Below are 15,204 nucleotides of genomic sequence, written 5' to 3' on the forward strand. Positions count from 1 at the left end.
TTTTCCGGGGGGATATACACGACACCATATAAAATATCGCCGATAGCGGTAATCTTGTCAGACAATGAAAAGGAGAATCAACATCATTTTGTAAAAGCGAAAACGGGTCTTCAGGTGAATAAATAGAGTTTTCCGGGGGGATATACACGACACCATATAAAATATCGCCGATAGCGGTAATCTTGTCAGACAATGAAAACCACAATGCGAGATCACAATCTGTATCAATAATCGATACAAATGGCATTAAATCATTACGTATACCTATACAAATACCACCGGACTTTTTTCTTGCAATGTGTTTTCTGTGTTTAAAGAATAGAGTAAAATTTTCGAGCTCAACATTGTCTAATATATCTGTTTTTGTTTCTTGAAAGCCCAAATTATATCATAACCATTTGTAAACGACACAAAATCCGGATTAATTTGTTTAGATACGATTCCACAAACATTCAATGACAAAAATCTAAGATTAATAAATTGACCTATATTTTGACTACCATTTGTATCACTATTACGTAAACAGTCATTAGATGATCACTCCTCCGGTAGATCCTAACCGCTAGCTGTCACCGTCTCCATGATTATCTCGTGTTCTGTGTTGTCGTCTTCTTGAGGTCCGACGAGGGACTCCTCACTTCTCGTCTGGTCAATTTCGTCGCGGGGGCGTTTTACATAAGTCTCTTCAAGGGGGGGGGGGGAGATCTGAATAGGGTTTTATTTCTCACTGGGACATCATTTTCAGTAAGTGGTAAATATCTGTTGGGCGTCGTGAAGTCTAGGTCACAATAATTTTTATGTTCCTTTATTGCTAATATTTAAGGTGCCAAATTTATATCTCACCTATTTCTCCTAAATTGACATAACGTTTGCAGTTAATGATAATTACGCGATTTGCATTTTACATCAAACCACTTTGTCTTTCGCCGGTTTGTAAATAAATATATGTACCTTTGCAATACATATGCAATACATACGTATTCGGACACTTATGAGCAAAGCGTATGGATGTGCTGTCAAGCGGCTCGATCAGATAAGCACCTGCGTGACGACTAAGGGATGTGATAATTTAAAATAAGCACCTAAAATCAAGGTACAGTTTGAAATAACAGCTAATTCTAGTAATGTCAAATATACGTGTTGTTCGTGATAATATGAATGCATATGAATAACATAAATTTCCATAGCAACACGGCCGTACTGGAACGTTCCTGTTTTCGCATGTTGCAAAATAATTTGATCGCTAGTTTCTTACTTCATGGACACTGTCGCAAACAGTTCACCAAATGTTATTCTGTACGTTCGCCCATTGAATCATTCTGTTGTTAACAACTGTCAGCGGTGATGAAGGGAAACCCATATCACCTTATGTGCATCTCTTTCTTTACAAATAAAGAAGAAAATTTTGTTTTCCATCGATATATATATTTGTGTGTGTGTGTGTGTGTGTGTGTGCGCGTGCGTGCGTGTGTGTGTGTGTGTGTGCGCGCGCGTGCGTGCGCGCGCGCGCGTGCGTGCGTGCGTGCGTGTGTGTGTGACTAAGGTCGGTTGGTAGACGGACATGACATGACATTTTATATAAGATATGTTGCTAATTAGTTTATTATCAGAGTGACTCTGAATTAGGGAAGTACCCATTGTCAAGTATCACATGCGCTTTTACTGGATGAATGACGTGCTGGCACGACATTGGACATTCAAAAATGAAAGTCGTGCTGGCACGAAATTGGACATTCAAAGATGAATGTCGTGCCAGCACGACATTGTACATTTTACATTTAAACATGAAAGTCGTACTGGCACAACATTAGACATTAAAAAATTAATGTCGTGCCTGCACGACATTGGACATTCAAAAATGAAAGTCGCTATAGCACGACATTGGACATTGGACATTCAAAATTTAATATCGATGTTCTGACACGACATTGGACATTGGGCTTTCAAAAATGAATGTCACCACGACATTTGACATTGGACATTCAAAACTAAAAGTCGTGCTTGCACGAAATTGGACATTGGACAGTCAAAAATAAATGACGTGCTGGCACGACATTATACATTGGACATTAAAAAATGAAAGTCGTACTGGCACGACATTGGACATTGGATATTCAAAAATAAATGTCGTGCTGGCACGAAATTGGACGTCGGACATTCAAAAATGAATGACGTGCTGACACGACATTAGACATTGGACATTAAAAAAGAAAGTCGTACTGGCACGACATTGGACATTCAAAAATGACTGTCGTGCCAGCACGACATTGGACATTGGACATTCAAAAATGAAATCGTGCTGGCACGACATTGGACATTGGGCTTTAAAAATGAATGTCGTGCCAGCACAACATTGGACATTTGACATTCAAAAATAAATGTTGGCTCGACATTGGAGTGTATAAGTTGTCTAGTGAATAAATGAGAATTTCGGACCCAAGACAGACAGAGACATCGAATGGCCCCTTAAGAGAGATATGAGCAATGCAAGCGTCCATCGGCTAAATAATACGTGATCAGTAACGAGTTTTGACATTCGAAACGAAGCCGGAATATGTTCAGTAAAGGTGTTATATTTTTATTTCTCAATTTAATCCGCTGAAACACTGAATCTTTAACTAGCTCTTTCATTTCATATTTTATTACTTTTATAATCATCACAAACTTTTGTTTGAACTCTAACTTATACAAGGTCTGCATACTTTTGATGACCAATCAAAAACCTTATATTAAAAAGAATCGGTCATTTTGTGAACATATCTAAGTTAACCTTAGAGAATGAATGGTTGTCCAGCGCACGATTTTCATTTTTGAATGTCTAATGTCCAATGTCGTGCAAACACGACATTCATTTTCTAATGTCTAATGTCCAATGTCGTGCCAGCACGACTTTCACTTTTGAATGTCCAATGTTGTGCCAGCAATACTTTCATTTTTGAATGTCTCAAGTCCAATGTCGTGCCAACACGCCAATCAATTTTGAATGTCCAATGTCGTATGTTTTGCTAACTTCACACAACTACAGATTTCACCTACCATGTCAATGCGTTACCTCGACATTTACCAGTGGGGATATATTTATCCCTCTGTGATGTTCTTATCTCACAATATGTTTTTGGCCTTTACCCTTGTGTCTTCAAGCAGGAATGTGGTGACACTTGAGGCTACCTGGCATTTCTATGAAGGTGTTTTATGCTTCATGGCTGTTGTTATTCCATCCATTGTTCAGTTTTGGTGAATCAATGTTATCTGTAAAATATCATTGTCTGTTATGTTGTTTTTCTATACCCAGTGTTATTAAAAACCAAAACATTTACTTTAACAGAAACAGAATCGAACAGAGACGATGATATGAAAAGTTATGTACAATCTGTGTTTATAAGATCATAGAGATCGGACATGATGTCAAGTTTGCAAATGTCGTTATGTCTGGTTTAACATCAACTGATATAATTCACAATATGAATTTTTTAGTTGCTTAACCAAAAAATGTAGCTTTCTTTTCCAAAGGTCAGCAAAAAACTTCATTTATCAAATAGCAAATCAATGCCTTCCTGCAATAGTTTAAGCTACAAATGTTTAAACATGTTATAAGATTTCCCTTATCCTTCCCGTAGCTTGAAACAACCAGTTTTCGGGAATGGCTATGACATTTTTCATTACATGTCTTGTAGTTCAATGTTTGTAAAACAAGTATTTATTTATCGTTAAATTCATTTTTTTTTTGTAAATAACGTGACTTGAATATGTCCAAAATACACTCGTTATGGAAGACATGGGAGACCATCTTAGAGTCTAGGATTAAGATGTGTTTATGTAGTTTGCTAAGGACACTGGAAGTTACCATATGTATGGTAGTATTGGTTTGATAATCGCATTAACAAAATTGCATACACCGTGATGCGATAAAAGGTATGCGTTTTAAAATGTACTGAGCTTATATTTTACCTTTAGTGTTCTGTTTGAATCTTGCTGTTTCAAAATACTTTGTGTTACAGTGTTGAATGCTGACCAACTAATTAAAAAGTAAACAGTAAAGTGTCAAGTGTTTTGTTCGAAATTATTTGGACTTGGTTTAGGAACAAACCGCAGCAAAAGAGAATTTCAAATAAAAACACATCTGAAAAACAACTATTCTCTCACTATATATCAACTCTTAAAAACCTTCCCCAACAATTGAAACACATTACCAAAGAAGGAATACACAGAGGAAATACTTAGACGGGTGAACGTGGGCAGAATGTATTTCGACAAAGTAATCAAGAAAGTAGTTGCACATAATTCCCGAAAATTTTACATTAACACTGAGTAAAGTCATGCTTTATCTATTTTATAAGAAAGACGTTGTTCGTATTGTAAAGGGTACGATGCTTCAATGAAAACTACCGGGACAATGAACGGAAAATAAAAATGTAAGTGGGAAAGGAAGGAATGTATAAGTCAGGCAACACAATCTCAGACAAAGGTCTACAACACAAAACTGATCTTTTCATTTTATCATTGTTGTATTGCTTTCTCTGAAGCCCTTAAAAGACAAAGTGTTGGTACAATGACTTAAAAAAACAAACATACCAACATTCACGGATGGTAAAATTTAAATAATAAATAATTTGTTCAAACAACTTCGATGTTTGTAACAACCTCCGCCGTTTTGTAGAACTACTAAGCTCATACGTAAATGAGTAATGCGGCGCTTTTCAGTTCTTCCAAATTGAGGATGATGACATAAGTGGTCTTGCGTGCTATCCTATTACGAATCACGTTGAACTTACAATTGTAGATCCGGGATCATACAGTTTACATAGGTTTCACTTCAACCGAAATGACGAGCGCAGTTCGCTTAGTTTATTTGCAAATAGTACTATTACAACGGTGGAAACGTGCGTCAGTCTAAGGTTAGAGACTACTTAATAAATCTTCAAAATATTATATTGACAATTGACCAATTTGCACGCGAAATAACACTGCTTTCTAGTGCTTTACCCCCAAAACCATATATGGGGAGAGGTCTCTGCATGTGTACTAAACATTAAACAAAGTAAGAAAGAAGTTAGGTTTCTCTTTAGAAAAATAAATTAGTTGAACGTAACCACTGTGTATGCGATAAAGTGACCAAATCCAGTGTAGGTGTACAAACGATGCCGTGAAAATGTTTATAAAAAGTAGATCAACCAGATCCAGCCTAATCAGCCTGTATTGAAAGTACAAAATCATTCAGCTTCAAAACCTATAAAGATGGAAAGAAGCCAATGGTCTAAGAAGGTATAACTATGCTGAATAGGCACTTCCGAGTTGGTGTTTTTCGCCCTCTTGCTTTTTCTATTATTTTTTTTTATTATTTCGCGACGTATTTCCATGAAAAACAACAGCGCTCTGAAAATGGAAATAAAGTTCTTGCTGTTTTCCGGTTGATTGCATACGTTTTCCCATAAGAATAAACAGAAAGCGATTGTTTTATATGTATTAAGAGGTATTCGGCTTTGAATCTTGTAAATATTTTGTCCTTCTGTTTCCTCTCAGCATTTTTGGTGAAATGAGATCAGAACGGTTCGATGGCCCGACGTACATGTTTCAAAACTGGAAACCCGGTGGACTTCATTTACAAATTATTGTCTTTGTTTCTCAAGGACGTGAGGCTATGCATCGCCATATAACCCCGATACACTACAGCGTTTTAATTTGTTGTGTACCGTTGGCATTTCGCTCGGATACACTCGTAATCGTGAATAATTTATGAAGTTTCATTGGTTCTGCAACAATATATACATAGAAATTAATACTAATTATTCCCCCGTAGATAGGGTATTCTGGCAAACGCTCGAATTGAACTTGGTCCGCCAGGTCACTCCAACTTTTAAAACAGCCACGTAGACCACTCGCCTGTGGAGACAACTGACAACACAGGGTTAGTGAAGAGTACTTTATTATAACTAGCGAGTTCATTGGAAGGTAGACTGTCTCTCCTGCTTGATGCATATTCATTAAAACGACATTTTGTCTGTCAATTTTCCCACCGTGATTGCCGAGAGAGGAGGTTATGGTGCTGTTGTACTTAAACGTCATGACATGTTGATTTTGTGGAAAGCAGTTGTAAGGCAGGAAAAGGAGCGGCTCAAGAGTTGACACGTATGACTTAAGTGGCGAGAAGCGCACTAACAAGTCATAGTAAGCAGATCACATTACGCGCCACTAGAAAAACAACAACATTGATTGCTCAAAATGTGGTAACAATTATGAGGGCTACTTATTGTGTTATTTAAACCGCGATACTACAATAGTCCTAGTGTCAGGACAACACTGTTAAAAAAAACAATACGCCACGTCTTTAATAATCTTTCCTATATTTTTGCTCCACAACCAGGCGCGTAGCTGCCTATATGCGAATACACGGCTGAATCCACATGATTCTGACAAAAAAAATCAAAAGCCAAAGTTGCAGTATGCGTTCTTGAATACATAAATAGTCAAGTACCAGATTGCACCATGGGTTACAAAATGTTCTGAGATGGCATTACCCTGACCCCCCCCCCCCCTTACACAGTTATGAATACACATACAAAGAGGGCTGGCAACGTCCCTGGCCACATAGCGTTATTTCGCATTATCACACAGCCTTTTGGTGTGTTTGCGTATGTTCGTATTTTCTCTTTCCGGTAGGCATCCACAAGGCTCTTTCAAGACCGTTATGTACCCTGACAGAAGAAACGGTCCACATAAGACGTATTGTACAAGCATTATGAATCTCTGTATGTATCACAGGAAGGTCAATCTCCAAACAGTTGACCAATGTTTGTTGAAACGTAATTCTTACACATACGAATATGTCACACGTAGGTGTTGTGAAATTTTAGTGCCCCCCATTTTCACTCATTCTTAGTACCAACGAAATATTCACATTTCCTTTATCGTTCGTTTATTAATTTAAGCTACCAGCCGCCGAATGTTGAGTGAATATCAGTTCGCAAGTGTATCCTAAATTAAAAGATACCTTTCTATCTCAATTAGTACCCCTCTAGATTAGGTGTGAGGTTCTAAAAATAAAGGTGTACCTCTATATTAGGGTGTGCGTCTTTATCTTTACGGTGTACATTGAACATGTTTTGATTACTTCAAAAAAGAGATGTCCTTGAATATTACGACAGCACTTCTAAATATAGAGTTGGACCTTTACTTTAGGAGATAGGGCTAGGGGTACACTTGTCTATATAAAAACTATCTAACAATAGCATATAAAAGATGTCATGCATCTGTTTTGTAAATAAATTAACAAGATTAATTAATAGAAACAACTTTATGGTCCCTTTTAAAAGCGAATAATACCCAGTGGTATTTATAAAACTATTAGAATTTGATATATAAATACTAAAATCTAGCTGAATCATCGGTTGTTTATATTGTTTTCAACGCAGACTAATGCAACAGTACTCGAATTGTTTACTTTCGTGAAGTTGAAATCGTAAAGTTTATTGAACTTTGATTGTCACCACCGGTCTTTCGTAGTATTGCCATGCGATACAAAGTCGCCTACCGGCTTATATAATCATCTGAAAATTTACTATCTGAGTTTATGTCAATGTAGGGTACCATAGTCTGATATTTTAATCAATAAGGTTAAAAAATCAAAGTTTCATGGAAATTATTTTAGTGGTAGGACAAATGGAGCGAAAAGAAAGCGTCAATGCTCAAACCCAGTAAACATTGACGTTGGGTGGACGTGGTGCCAACTGAGGATACAAACATTAAAATACCGTTGATTTTCTTTCATGCTTTGCGATGAAATATGGAGTTCTATCAGTGAAATAACAATAGTGAACATATCATTTGATAATTTCAATGAAATATAAGGAGTGAAAATATCAACTTTCAGAAATACTTTTTACATCCATTGCTGTTACTAACCTTTCATCAAAACAGAACACTTCACTTTGAATCAGAAAATACTGGCCAAAAAAAAACATAAAAAAATAAAAGACATGTTTACATAAATTTAAATAAAATATTTGGAAATTAATAACTTACCGTCTATAAGAAAAAAATGGTTATCCCGTTTTCAACGTTTTCTTGATATTGAAGCTGAATGTTCGAACATTTACTTTAATACAAACAAATTTCAGACGAAAACAACTGTTCGAACACAATAAGAATGTAATATAATCGTTCAAATGCATTTTGAACTGTTTGTCTTTATAAATACATATTACAAATTTCCCTGAAAATTCACACAACAATTTACAGATTAACTGATATTTTTTTACCCCACCCACGCCTCAAAATTTGTCAACAAACTAACGTGGTCCTCATCATTACCTGGAAAACCTCTTCAAGCGAAACAGACTGGCCTCTGAAAGTAATATGGCAGTATCCATGTATCATGAAACACACTCTAAAACTAAGAACAATGTTTTATATCCAGTGATTATCCGAAATTGTTTTCGACCTTTCAAATGTTCATTCAATAAATGACGGCGTAGTAAATTGGTTACGTATTCATGCCCTGTTTAATATAAACTTGCTTTCGTTGTATTTTGAAAATTGACAGCTACGTCATCTGCTATAATTTTACACGAGGAGCGTAAATAACATTCTTTTCAAAAAAAGAGGGTTATTAAGAAAGTTAATTGAAATACTAATACAACTCCGAAAAAAGCATAAACGACACAGAAACATTGTTTATTTCAGTGTAAGATAGTATTTAATTTCACTCGTGATCATAGAAGAACATTATTTTCACTCGTGGCTTACGCGGCATTACGCCAGTAAATATGATCGCACGCGCTTTTTGGTGAAAAGTACAAAAATGCGTTTTCTATGTCATTTCATTTACAACAGAGGTAAATTAAGGTATGCAAGATGAAATATCAATCACTTGTGTCTGGTCCGGATAGAAAAATCCGACCCTCGGGCACGTTGGAATAGCTTGTAACTCGGCAAGCATCGTTACCTGGCAACGCAGGTGCTCTCGGGTCGAGGCCCCGACGTTAATCCGAAGTGAAATTATGATTCAAGATTCAAAATATTTATTCAAGTAACTTAAATATATACATACTTCTCGTTACATGATATTATGAGTTTAACAAACATATGATCAACGTGAATATTTTTAGAATAAAACATGAAAAAGAAAGAAGAAAAAAATAGATAATAATATAACATATACCATTAAGGTTGTATCACAACAAGATGGTTATTTAATTACTACAGAAAGTATTTTGTTAAATCATGAAATGTAAAGTATAATAAATGAAAAATGACAACACTAGTATCAATTATAAATAGAATGCTAAACAATTTGATTGACAATATTCTTACGTATAATAAATGCTTCAAATATATAATTACACAATCTTAGCTGACCTTTCTTATTATTTGACTGTAACAAAACAACAAATTTTATCATACTAGGTCTTGTTTAGTATTTTTTATTTAAATATTTCAGGCGCAAATTAAAATAAGCACTACATACACAAACAAAATGGAACTCGTCCTCAATATCGTCTGAGTTACAAATTAAACAATATCTTTGATTATGGGCTACACGGTTATTTCCGTAATGACCAGATTCGAATCTTAAGGTCTGCGATGACAATCTAAGTTTGGTGAAACTTATACGGTAATTGAATGGTATACAATCAAGGTAAGTTGCATATTCAAAATTATGTTTTACCAACTTAAACAAGGATAAAGATGGGCTAGCTTGGACATGATAATACCAGGTTTGTTTGAAATCGTCGATTAATCGTTCTTTAAATACAATGTGAAAATTCTTTAAGTCTACACATAATGGGTTTAACCAAACATTTGCATATCCAGCATTTTCTAACAGAGTTTAAACATTTGTAGTCCAGTTGTTTTTTCCCTTGTCTGTATCAGATATTAATGCCTTATACAATGTATTTACAATTATGTTATTGTTATTTACAATATTACACCAATATTTTATAATTCTCACATGTCTATAAATATAAAGTGGAAATCTATGTAAATCCCCGTAAACAGCAACTGTTGAAGTAGACTGCTTAACATGCAGTAATGATTTGCAAAATTTGAGATGGATTCCCTCCAACAGTGTTCGTCTCGACGTCGGTGTTTGCTAGGGACCTGCAGCCAAGTGTATAAATCTTGGCTATGTTGTCCATAACTTATTTTTTTGGCCAAATTTCACTTTAAAATAATTCAATTGGTAGATAATAATAAACCAAAGACTTAACAAGTGTTATGCAATTGACCGTTCATCTTGAATTTAAGTGCCTGTAACATTGGTTCTGCATTTCGTCTTGATTCGTTGAGTTTTGACCAAAGTGTTGAGGAAAACCCTTCAGAGGGTTTAGGACTTGTTGGTGGCAGGCACATTTACCCAATAGGGAACTAAAATCCGGTTATCATCATAAAAGTTACCAATTACTTATAACGCTTCATTACTATCTGCTATAGGTATGCATGTACGCTACCAAAAAAGCCAAATTATATTTATATATGACCGCCGGCCTGAGAAAACGAACCTTATCGCATTTCCGAGATATTGACGGAATTGCACGAAAACTCCCGAAGAAATGCGGAAGTAAATACATAAAATAAAAAAAAGTAACTGTTTGAAAAAGTCAATTTTTATGGCGAAAACACCATAATATTTGATATTTCGATGTATCAGAAGGTTGAAAGATGGACGATTTAGAAGTAAGTATAATTCCATTCATGAAATATACTTAGAATTGATTTTATTCCCCTTTTATTTTCAATCGTCTGCAAGTGAAAACTAAAGACGCTTTCTCAAAGTAATAATGCAGAAAGGTAAGCATATGGTTCATATAAAAGTTAATTTATATAAAAAACTGTTTAAATAATGATAAATGTAAACATGTAGAATTATAATCATGTATTTCTCAGTAAACAATGGACAGAATACCAACATTTTTTCTAAATAAACGTGTTCGGTAAACTCCGTACGATAGTGTATGTGCGCTTATCGATAAATCAATACCTTGATGCATTGCTTCTAAGCTAGTGGGGAAATAGCTCAGACGGATAAGCGCATGTCTTGTAATCATACGTTCCAGGTTCGATTCCGGAATAAAGCTTTAATTTTTAATAAATTTTTAGAATTTTTTTTTTTACAGCTGATACAGCGATTCTATGACGAATTCTTTGGACACAATTCAACGATATCAAGACATTCACATGAAATTGAACTACCTAGAGGTATCCTTAACTGTTCATTGACGCTAAATGACAATTGTTTAATAATAAGTTAAAATAACATACATGCAATTTAATTTCATGATATTTTTTTTTTTTGAAAACTAAATCATCATTGCTATTTTAAGAATTCACACTATTTGAATACATAAGCAATTATTTTGCAGTAGATGTGTGGATCTTATTTGTTTATTCGCAATAATAAAGTTATATAACGTTGCAATACATTATTTTAGTTTGTATATTATGGGCAAACATAACTCACTAGGGATACTCTCTTTCATTGCAGTAACGTCTGATGATGAAAATGATGACAATCAAGTGGCATCAGAAAATGTAAATGATCATGTAATCTCGGAACATGATGATGACATACCAATAGTAGAATCATGCGACACATTAGCGACTGGCTGCGATTGCACTTCTATGTGCATGGACTCTATTGACCGTGAAGCTGCCCAAGCCCATATTGACAATATAAGGCAGTATACAAAGGAAGAAAAGGACTTATATATAATGGGAGCATTAAACCGGATAAATTCAGATAAAAAACGAAGCCGGTATGGTGATCGTCAGCGTACGCGATACGACTATAAGTTTGAGGGTAATGTTGTTTGTAAGAAAACATTCATGTGTGTGTATGACATCGGCCCAACTCATCTCAAGAACCTCTTAAAACATGTTAACGAGAATGGAAATGTTCCCCGTTGTCATGGACCATGATCGGCCTTAACGAGGAGATACGCTATTTGATGCAGGTAGCAGGTCATGCCAGGTGCATAATAGACGCTGGGTTCGGGCGAATCAAGGCGCTTTACAGGCGAACGGACTGTGAAACCTTGAGCGACCTAGGTTAGTTAAAAAGAAGTATTTTCATTCAACAAAAACAACAGACTGATTTAAGTTTATTTAAATCAAATGATTGAACAAAAACATCGAAATTATATCGTGAATGTGGTAATTTTTATTAATCATTTTCAGAAAACGTTGTTGCATCTTCTTCAACTACAAATGAGGCTGTCCTTTACAAGAAACCTGACGGGACCTCGAGGTTTGAATGGCGGGAATGGAAGACATTTCTTGGGGAACAGTTTCGTGCACTAAAAGGAATAAGGTCATATCAGCAGTTCCGATTCACCTCTGAGTCGCCTGGCATCATTTTTTTGAAGAAAGGAGAAGACAACGAGGAGACGAGCTACTGTGTGTTCCGTGGTGGAAATGTATTGCGAAGTAGACCGCAGGAAGTACAAGCTGCTGGTTTAAGCCGCGAGCGCCAGGCATACTTGGCAACTCACGTGCGAAAATACTTGCGGGCGAAGAACAAGGACACAACATGTCCGCTTTCTGAGGAATAGTGCCAAGTGTCTGACATCACTGAATAAGTGGACATATTTTGCGTGTGAATTGCTATTGTGCTGTTGTTTGTTGTTAAAATACAGATTGTAACGTTTATGTGCACATAGTTATTGAACATTGATAATTTAATGTTTTTTTGTTGTTTTTTTTAAATGCTAAAGACGATGGCTTGAAAACACACTTCAAGATACTCTGCGAAACATATAGGGACTGTTTTTATATCATATGGGTATAAGCGTTTATTAAGGTAATATCACTACGGGAGATCCTTCAATATGTTTTATCAAATATCAGAATAATTATATTAATTAATAGAAAATTTACCAAAAATTGTTGAAAAATAAGCCAGCGATATTTTCATTCTAAATAGCAGTCCTCGTTGCCATGGTTACATCAACATTTATGCAGTGTTTGTGCAGTTACCGAAATACATTTCTATTGTTACCATTCAGTTAAAGTTTCAATTTTTTACCAATAATTGCATGACAGTAAACTAGCAAATGATTATATGTCTTCGTTTTTGTTTTGTTCAACGTTCCAAGATCGGCATGGTGATGGTCTTTGATATTGAAATTAAGCATTAAAAAAATTATGCATTACAATTTAGTTGGTATTTTTAGAACACACAGAAATTGTACTTTGTATTTTTGCAAAAAAAATAATTTTGATAAAATATGCGATAAGGGTCGTTTTCACGGGCCGGCGGTCATATATAATATGTTCAATATATCATTGGGTCTATGTTGTTTAAATTAGTATACTTACCCGGTAAAGACCACTTCTAAATAGTCGTTTTTTTTATTTTATGGGGTTAATGAATATAATTATAATTCATGTTTTGCTGAAAATATTGAAAGAAAACACTGATCGCTCTGGTTTGACTGTGTAACTGGTAAACATACGGACCTATCACATGTGGAAGGCCCGAGTGTTTTATTGTACAATCTTGCCAAGCATACATCATTTGCCACAAGTTGTTTTTATGTAAAAAGGAGGTCAAGGAAATTTAACGAAGAAAGCTTTAATGAAGGGGTTTGATAATACGAATATTGTTTTGTGTCACACTTCTTATGAACATCCAATGAACGACCTTTTGATGATTTATTTTCAAAAAAGAAATAAATTCGAGTACATAATGGAAGATAATAATTGAAATCTTCTTCCTGTTATAAAACTGCAAATATCTTTATCACCATAAAACCCCAAAAGACAGTGTTGATTGACTAGTGTCAACTAGTTTGGAACAATTCATCTACTTGTTTTACTTATGCGCTCAAATGCCACCTCAGAAAAGTAGATCCAAAAATTTAACCATGCTAGAAATTCTTATCTTGCCCACGGGCCAAGATAAAACAAATACCCGTAGAATGCTTATTAATTATTTATCGCTTCAAATGTCACCATAAAGAAGTTTTCACGCACCTTTCAAGAAAAAAAATGCTTCACTCTCTTTAGAACTATTTAAAGACCGATTTGACTATTAACATAATCTGAATAACAGCGCGCATATCCATGACAACCACGAATGATCACATATCCATACGCATTGATTGTATCTACGCACAAAAGAGTTGCAGCAAAAAATACATTTTTGCTTAATTTTATTTTACTGAAGTGGGGGAAAAGCATCTACCATAGCTGCTCGTGTAAGATAGGTTCATCCGAACCCTCGTGCAGGGTGTTTTGCTGTAACTTGGTAAACCTCGTTTCCGAAAAAAATAATACTATCTAGTTCTGGTATTGATAGTACTTTCTTGTACAAGTATTGATAATACTATCTTGTACAGGAATTGAGAATTCTATCTTGTACAGGAATTGAGAATACTATCTTGTACAGGAATTGATAATGCTATCTTGTACAGGAATTGATAATACTATCTTGTACAGGAATTGAGAATACTATCTTGTACAGGAATTGACAATACTATCTTGTACAGGAATTGAGAATACTATCTTGTACAGGTATTGATAAAACTATATTGTACAGGAATTGATAGTACTATCTTATACAGGAATTGACAATACTATCTTGTACAGGAATTGAGAATACTATCTTGTACAGGAATTGAGAATTCTATCTTGTACAGGAATTGAGAATTCTATCTTGTACAGGAATTGACAATACTATCTTGTACAGGAATTGACAATACTATCTTGTACAGGAATTGAGAATACTATCTTGTACAGGAATTGAGAATTCTATCTTGTACAGGAATTGAGAATTCTATCTTGAACAGGAATTGACAATACTATCCTGTACAGGAATTGATAATACTATCTTGTACAGGAATTGAAAATTCTATCTTGTACAGGAATTGAGAATTCTATCTTATACAGGAATTGACAATACTATCCTGTACAGGAATTGACAATACTATCCTGTACAGGAATTGATAATACTATATTGTACAGGAATTGATAGCACTATCTTATACAGGAATTGACAATACTATCTTGTACAGATATTGAGAATACTATCTTGTACAGGTATTGATAATACTATATTGTACAGGAATTGATAGTACTATCTTATACAGGAATTGACAATACTATCTTGTACAGGAATTGAGAATACTATCTTGTACAGGAATTGAGAACTCTATCTTGTACAGGAATTGAGAATTCTATCTTGTACAGGAATTGACAATACTATCC

At 35.0% G+C, this 15,204-nt stretch overlaps 1 protein-coding gene and 1 long non-coding RNA gene across 2 annotated transcripts; both read left to right on the forward strand.

Moving 5' to 3' along the window:
* The first annotated feature begins 10,583 nt into the window (after nt 1-10,583).
* Nucleotides 10,584-11,519, forward strand: LOC128217977 (uncharacterized). Its single transcript, XR_008258298.1, has 3 exons — nt 10,584-10,674; nt 11,115-11,196; nt 11,483-11,519. It is a non-coding gene; the product is annotated as an uncharacterized LOC128217977 (long non-coding RNA).
* Nucleotides 11,520-11,912: 393 nt separating this feature from the next.
* Nucleotides 11,913-12,639, forward strand: LOC128217976 (uncharacterized). The gene is made up of 2 exons (XM_052925461.1): nt 11,913-12,045; nt 12,175-12,639. The coding sequence occupies exons 1-2, from the start codon at nt 11,913-11,915 to the stop codon at nt 12,546-12,548; spliced, it is 507 nt and encodes a 168-aa protein (XP_052781421.1). The 3' UTR covers nt 12,549-12,639.
* Nucleotides 12,640-15,204: the final 2,565 nt, after the last annotated feature.

Source organism: Mya arenaria, chromosome 14, assembly GCF_026914265.1.
Source record: "Mya arenaria isolate MELC-2E11 chromosome 14, ASM2691426v1".
NCBI classification, from domain to species: domain Eukaryota; kingdom Metazoa; phylum Mollusca; class Bivalvia; order Myida; family Myidae; genus Mya; species Mya arenaria.

Coding starts and splice junctions, on each gene's coding strand:
- LOC128217976 (XM_052925461.1), top strand. CDS start 11,913: ATGATCGGCCTTAACGAGGAGATACGCTATTTGATGCAGGTAGCAGGT. Junction 12,046..12,174: donor TGAAACCTTGAGCGACCTAG/GTTAGTTAAAAA, acceptor AATCATTTTCAG/AAAACGTTGTTGCATCTTCT.